Source organism: Aedes albopictus, unplaced genomic scaffold (assembly GCF_035046485.1).
Source record: "Aedes albopictus strain Foshan unplaced genomic scaffold, AalbF5 HiC_scaffold_317, whole genome shotgun sequence".
Lineage (NCBI taxonomy): Eukaryota > Metazoa > Arthropoda > Insecta > Diptera > Culicidae > Aedes > Aedes albopictus.
Genome location: NW_026917109.1, coordinates 195 through 8,228, shown reverse-complemented (window position 1 = coordinate 8,228; position 8,034 = coordinate 195). Strand labels below are relative to the sequence as shown.

General features: G+C 41.2%; 1 protein-coding gene across 1 annotated transcript; it reads left to right on the top strand.

Annotated features, from left to right (window-relative positions):
* Window positions 1–582: 582 nt before the first annotated feature.
* Window positions 583–7,773, top strand: LOC109423244 (putative uncharacterized protein DDB_G0271606). Its single transcript, XM_062843591.1, has 3 exons — window positions 583–1,321; window positions 5,001–5,136; window positions 6,210–7,773. The coding sequence occupies exons 1-3, from the start codon at window positions 583–585 to the stop codon at window positions 7,771–7,773; spliced, it is 2,439 nt and encodes an 812-aa protein (XP_062699575.1).
* Window positions 7,774–8,034: the final 261 nt, after the last annotated feature.

Sequence of the window (8,034 nt, the reverse complement as noted above, 5' to 3'; positions counted from 1 at the left end):
AGGAAACGTCACAACGGTCAAAAAGAAATTAAAAACATTGTCTATTCGCATGTGATACGTATTCAGAACATTCGCAAATATTGAATTTACATCATAAATTAATTTATTAATATTTGGAATTGTGCGCGAGTGCCTATATCTGAGTTATTTCGTTTATACCTCGTAAGAAGATTGAAATAGCTTAGTTAACTAGAAGTTAATCATGAATTCATTTATATAGGCTAGCACAACCAAACATTGCATCTCTAACCTCTGCTATATTAAGGAATCACAATTATTGTACCGTAAGTTCAGCTGAAACTATTTATCTGGATTGTTATCTTATTAGATACCTTCACTAGGCAAACTGCTCTCTAATCTTGCGAAGAACAGCGAGAAGTATAATTTGTTGGGCAAGACCGGAATTGAAAGACCAAATTGTGAGTAGTATTAACACCGGTCTCAAACTTACCATATTAATAAATTTTCCTTTCTTAGCTTTAAGAATACGGCACACCAAACACCGTGCGATTCTGTATCGAGGTCCGAAAGTCTACCCAACAAACTTAAAGAATTTGCTTCGCGAAATCTGTGGACAGAAGGATGCCGGAGACGGATAGAAACGACTGTAAAGTCTGCCGGCGATCGAACAACCTGGACAACATGGTGTTCTGTCCACGGTGTGAAGAATGGTATCATTACCAATGCGCTGGGGTGAATGAATCTGTTGCGGATCGAAGCTGGGTGTGTGGTAATTGCTCGATTCTGCCACCCATCGATCCACCTGGGCAAACAAGCACTCCGGTGAGTAGTGTCCCATCTGTAGCGACGACACCTTCTGCCGGTCTACCGTCAATCGCGACCAGTGCACCACTCGGGTTGCCACCACCAGGAATGTCGACTGCTGCACAGGGTCTGGAAAACCCAAGACAGTCGATCTTAACAGACCAGGCAAGGGCTAGCCTTCAGTGGATTCAGGAACAGCGTGAAAACTTGGAGAAGGAGATGGAAGAAAACCATAGACAAGAAATGGAACGGAAGCGGCAGGAATTGAGGAAGCTTGCCAATAAAGCTATGTTAGGCATCGTTGACAGAACGCATGAAGGCATTGGGAACAGCTTGTGTGGACAGTCTGCAGCGGCGGGAGCCAATAAAGTGCAGAACTGGATGCAACAGATGGTCGGCGAAATGAGGAACCTTTCGATTGCTCAACCGAGCGGAAGGGCAGAGGAAATTATTTCGGCTGCACCTACGTTTGACATCAGTTCCTTTCTGACCACTTCAGGTACGTCTGTGCACGGACTTGACCCAAACCCGTCGTCAACTATCCACGGATCGCAAGGTAGGTCAGTGGTTATTCCGACAACAACTATTCCTCCGGTTCATTCGATGCCAGTCGGACCATCACAGTTAACCACTGATAGTTGGCTAGGTGCAAACATGCAGACTGAAATCAATCGTTATCAGCACTTAGGGGCGATGCCAAGAGGGTTAGTTAGTCGAGTGCCACCAGGGTTGGGAATCAATACACAAACAAACGTTGTGACAGCCTGCTCTACGGTTCCAACCGTGGGTCCTACTTCGAATCATTCGGGCTTTTCGGTAGTAACCGGTTCATCGGTAGCTGGTAATCCGTTGACAAATACTCTGTCACAACCACAATTCTATGCTGGGATAGCAACAAACGTGAGTGCACCCTTCGTGCAATCAGCAACATCTTTTCCTAACTTCGTTCCTGGGCTGGCTTTCAACACCGCGATGAATGGGAGTAGTCAGGCCTTCCAGCAGTTTCCAGATGCAGGATATGCAAATAATGTTGGTGTAAATGGAGGAGTTCCCCTTGGTCAGAATAACTTCCAAAGTCTTCCAAGGATGCCTAATCCGCTAGCTCAGCTTCAAATCGTTCCTACGCAACACCAGCTTCTGGCGAGGCAGGTTATGCCCAAGGACCTTCCTCCTTTCCGAGGGGACCCAGAAGACTGGCCCTTGTTTTATAGTGCGTATGTGAACTCCACGACGGCGTGTGGATATTCAGACGTCGAGAACCTGGCCAGGCTTCAGAAAGCATTGCAAGGCAGGGCCTTTGACGCTGTTAAAAGTCGGTTGTTACTTCCGGCGTGCGTGCCACAAGTGTTAAACACACTCTACATGTTATTTGGCAGACCAGAACTGATAATTCAAACGATGTTGAACAAGATACGCGAGGTTCCGGCACCACGATCAGACCGATTAGATACACTGATATCATTCGGTATGGCCGTCCAGAATTTATGTGACCATTTGGAGGCAGCAGGACAGATAGCACACATGTGCAATCCAACGTTACTACAGGAACTGGTGGAAAAGATTCCAGCCCAACAACGGTTGGATTGGGCACTTTACAAACGGCAGTTTATGGCGGTCGACTTACGTACATTCTCGACCTACATGTCAACTCTCGTCGCTGCAGCATCCGATGTCACAGTCATCACAGACACTAAGCAGTCACAAGCAGGAAGAAGTGATCGAGGAAAAGAGAAAAACTTTCTCAATGCACATTCCGTGGCTGAACCATTTAAAAAGGAAATTTTAGAGGAAAACATATCCGGAGTGGTGTGCTTAGCTTGTAACGGACCCAATCACAAAGTTAAAGATTGCGTGATCTTTAAGAAATGGGGTCCTGAGAATCGATGGGAAATTGTTAGAGAAAATCATCTCTGCAAAATGTGCTTGGGAAAACATGGGCAGCGGCCTTGAAAGCAACAAGGAAATTGCGGAATGGAAGGTTGTCAGCTACGACACCACCCGCTGCTGCATGTTGAATACCAGAAGCAGCAAGTTACGTCCGAATTGGAGCTGAATGCAGGAAGTGTAAATGTGAGTTCCGGAGAGGGAGTTAATGCTCATCATTCTACAGGAAATGCTACAATGTTCCGTATAATTCCCGTAAAGCTTTCCTGGAATGAAAAATCCGTCGAGACCTTTGCGTTTTTAGATGACGGTTCATCGATGACGCTCATGGAACAGTCAATTGCCGATCGTTTGGGCATAGATGATGGTGAATCACTTCCTTTGGGCCTAACATGGACGGGCAACATTAACCGGCAAATTCCAAACTCCAAGCGGGTTTCTATTGAAGTTTCTGGTCAAGGCGCCAGTAAAAGTTTTGCTCTGAATGATACTAGAACTGTCCCGAACCTGGAACTTCCGAGGCAAACTCTGAAGTACGAAGAGCTGGCACGTCAATATGCCCATTTAAAAGGGCTACCGATGAGCAGCTATGAAGCAGTTTCGCCTGGTATATTGATAGGCTCCAACAATGCTAGCTTGATTGCAACATTAAAGCTACGTGAAGGAGAACTTGGCGACCCGCTGGCTGCTAAAACTCGATTGGGTTGGTCTATTTACGGACATGTAGCTAATATGCGTGAGGCACAGAACTTTAGCTTTCATATTCGTGAAAATTACTTTGGGAAATATGAAAACGAAAGAAAATCGGAAAACTCTCGTCCCAAATCTTTAGGGGATGGCACATGCGTTTCAAAAGGTTCGACGAAGCAGGTATTAAGAGAGATCACACTCGATAAGCTGAAGGCAGACAAGGATTATGTATCGAGTGGAACAGAAAGAAAGATAGGTTGCAACAAAGCAGTAAAATCTAGAACACGGACCAGAGGACGTGTTCTGTCTGATATTCAAGGCCGAGACGGATGTATTCGCCAGGCAGTCGTACGGACTGCATGTGGAGTCTTCCGTCGCCCCGTATCGAAGCCAGCAGTGCTCCAGTTAAGAAGCGAGAGTAACGCAGAAGACGCAGCGGAACCGGAAGTGCGTTACGGGCCGGGGGATGTTAACGACACTGGCAGCACTGAATCGACGCCAGTCAAAAATGACATCGATGTGAAGTCTCTGACTGAGGAAACGTCACAACGGTCAAAAAGAAATTAAAAACATTGTCTATTCGCATGTGATACGTATTCAGAACATTCGCAAATATTGAATTTACATCATAAATTAATTTATTAATATTTGGAATTGTGCGCGAGTGCCTATATCTGAGTTATTTCGTTTATACCTCGTAAGAAGATTGAAATAGCTTAGTTAACTAGAAGTTAATCATGAATTCATTTATATAGGCTAGCACAACCAAACATTGCATCTCTAACCTCTGCTATATTAAGGAATCACAATTATTGTACCGTAAGTTCAGCTGAAACTATTTATCTGGATTGTTATCTTATTAGATACCTTCACTAGGCAAACTGCTCTCTAATCTTGCGAAGAACAGCGAGAAGTATAATTTGTTGGGCAAGACCGGAATTGAAAGACCAAATTGTGAGTAGTATTAACACCGGTCTCAAACTTACCATATTAATAAATTTTCCTTTCTTAGCTTTAAGAATACGGCACACCAAACACCGTGCGATTCTGTATCGAGGTCCGAAAGTCTACCCAACACTTTTCTCTTATTTCTTTACAGATCGGGAGAATGAGTTCTTGCGACGGCAAGTTAAAAGACCCGCGATTGACGCCGGGGCGGCGTTGTATTGTTGTTGTGGTGTCGTTGTCCGGTGGGATCGTCGTCCGTGTGGGATCGTTTGCGGCGTGAGTTTGGTTGGACTTTCGGTTCGCGGGTGTGGTGCATCGATTTTATTATTACATACAATCTATCTTTAGTTAATAAAGTGTTTGTAGTTTGTTTCAGTGTACCTAGAGTTACATTAAGTGAAACGAAAGAAAGCCAGTGCAGTGCCGTGACCACTTCGCGTCTACATTCTGGTGACAGCGCAAAAGCGCTAAACAAGTGCAGGCACGCCGTTTGTGATTGGAAAGTGAAAAAGAATAAAAACCTATTGAAGTATCTAAGACCCAGCTGGTTGCTACAGAAGACATCGTGTAAGTGTTGCGCAGAAAACTATTAGGCGAAACAGTGTGAATCATTCAGTTGAGTAGAACTCTTGAACCGTGCACAGTTTGATTGTGAGGCTGATCTCGGATTCCTTTTAACGAAAATTGTTGTGTTACTCATCGAGTCAAAACAGAAAAGAAGTTGGACCCGCTGGACACTACTGATTCGCACATTTGCAAACCGCTTGCAAATCGATCACTGCCAGATCATTTCCTACAAGAGGAACTAAGTATCTTCATCGGACCCAGCAATATGATGCAGAATAATGGGTAAGTCGAATCAATATTTTTTTTAATTGAGTGATTTTAAGTGCAGTGCGCATGTGTATATCATTTTGGTTCTCTTAGCACAAAATGGAAATTGCAACATTCTAATAGAATGCTATTACTGTATCTTTTTATTTGAGTTCGAGAAAGGCAAGTAACAAAAATTCCACGTAAATAAATCCTTTTTTTTTATAATTATATTTGTTGGCTTTTCACATGAACTCTTGATCAAATTGAAGATTATGAACTATGAATATTGCAATCTTTGGAATGCTTGAAGATTTTATGGCAGTTTCGATCATGTTAGTAAAGCATGTAGAAAAGATATTGCAAAATTTATAAGAAAAAATTTAATTTTAAAGAATCATCTGATTTAATCATGTGGTTATAGAGGAACGAATCTATCAAAAATCTATCAACAATTTATTTCCCGGTTGGTTTCTCCTGCTATTTTTACGGATTTGGAATGAACATGGGTGTGATTAGAAACAAACATAGGTTGCTGGAGATGAGAGCAAAGATCGTGTTACTGCGACAAACACGGCCAAACCCTATCGTTAAAACTTTATTTTTCGCGCTTTTCGATTATTGCTTTTATGGATGGCCATGTGATGATATTAGGAGTGTTGATGGCACGGCTTGATTTACGGATGATATTAACTGATATCAGTTGATATTAATTAAAAAATTGGACGAAAAAAAAATTAAACATGAAGAAACACGACGGGAAAATAGTTCTGTTTTATTCTATAGTTCTCTCGTAATTGATTATGGATTTTGCACTTGCGTGAAATAAGTAACTGTCACAAAATTATCGGCCACAGATAACTCATTTATAGAAGTAGCACTTTCAATAGCTTCCTCAAAAAAAAAAAAATGGCATTTCCTAAATATTCCCAACGGGATAGATTCTTCCGAGAATCGCGAGACAGGCTCGAGAGAGAGTCTGAGGAAGAGAGAGAGTATGAGGAAGAGGAATTAAGAGGCATTCATAGGCGACTACAACCGGGTCGGGTTGATAAGCCACGAGGCAATAATAACAACAACAATTACAACCACAACAACAACAATTACAGCCGCAACAACAACAATTACAACCGCAACAGCAACAACTACAACCAAAACGATAACAATTACAATCACAGAAAGACGAACGAAGAGGAAAATGGCCTTAGAATGGAAGTAGAAAAATACAAGAGGTTATGGAAAGATACGGAAGAGAAAATGCTTTTGATTGCAAACACTTACCAACGGGTAATAAAATCACTCTTAAAGCAAAATAGCGATGCTACTAGCAATAATAAGACAGCAATGGAGGCAGAAAAATACAAGGAATTATGGGAGCAATCAGAAGAATCAAAAGCTCGATTGGAAAAACTGTATCAACGTGACATAAAAGACCTTTATGACGATAGGCGGGATGCTGCTAACGATATGGCTGCAAAAGAAAAGAAATTTGTTAACAAGTTGAAAGCTTTGGAAGCTAAGCTGAGCAATGAGAAAATATTGAATGAAACATTAAGCCAGGAAGTCACTATGCTGAAGATGCGAGAGGAAGAGCTTGCTTTATCGGTTGCTGAGAACAAAAAGGCAATTAATTCCGAATTGGAAAGTAAAGAAAGTGAAGTTCGCGAATTGAAGGTGCAACTCGAAAGCAATAAGAAGAATATGGAAGAAGTGTTGATAAACAGAGATATCTTAAGGAATGAAGTAAACGATCTGCAGGACAAACTGGCGGCCACTGAGGAAAAAGTGAAGAATCTTGATAGTACGATATCCTTGACGGTAACTACTTGCAATAAACAAAAGAACGAGTTGGAGTCGCAGTTTGTGGAATTCGAGCAAAAGACTTTGGATTTGGAAAAGGAGAACCATAATATGAAAACAGTTATTATTAGTTTAGAGCAAGAGAAAAGTGACATTTCTTCAAAGTTTGTGGGATTTGAACGAAAGATTTTGGATCTAGAAATGGAGAACCTTCGTATGAAGACGGTTATTATCAATTTAGAGCAAGAGAAGAATGACCAATCTTCAAAGTTTATGGATTTCGAGCAAAATATTGTGAATCTGGAAGAAGAAAACCATCGTATGAAAACTGTTATCATCAAGTTGGAGCAACAGAAGAGCGACCTTAGTAAACACTTGCCAGAATCTATTGATAGATCGGAAAAGCTACTCAATGAAAAGGATACGTTGTCAACTAAAGTTCAAGAACTAGAAGAATATTCAAAACGTTTCAGTAGCTATGAAAAAGTTACAAGTTTTAAAGGTCCAAGTGATAATTTTTGCGAAATTAAGGAGAAAACGCAGAACAAATTGACCTCTTCGCTGAAACAGCTAAAGAAAGCCCATGCGGAGGAAGCTGTGAGCGAATACCGCAATACTAGAACTCGGTTGAAATTGCAACAGCTACAAGAAACTACCTATGATAACGGAAACTTTTTTCAAGAACCCCAAAGCCAAATCAAACAACAAGAAACTGCTCATACCAAAGAGGAAGCAACTATTTCGAATCTCGAAAAACGGAAAGACTTTAAACCACTGGGTAATCTTTTAAACGAGATAGATTCACTACGAGGTTGTGTCTTTTCGGAAAACTATGAGTGCCTAACGGAACTCCTGTGGGATGACCACGGTTGATTTGAACCAAAAACAACATTTATCAACAATAAATATTTTTTCTTCTCGTTTACAACAATTGTAAATACCCATACTGACAAAGGAGAACTAATTATTCCTCATGTTAAAATATTGTCGATGATATTGACTAATTTACACTCATAATCAAATCATTAAGGATTATGAAAAATATATATAGGAATAGATTATTGAACTTAGTTGATCAAATTTAAATAAGAAATAGAGAGTGACTACATGATACCAAACACATTACCTATTACA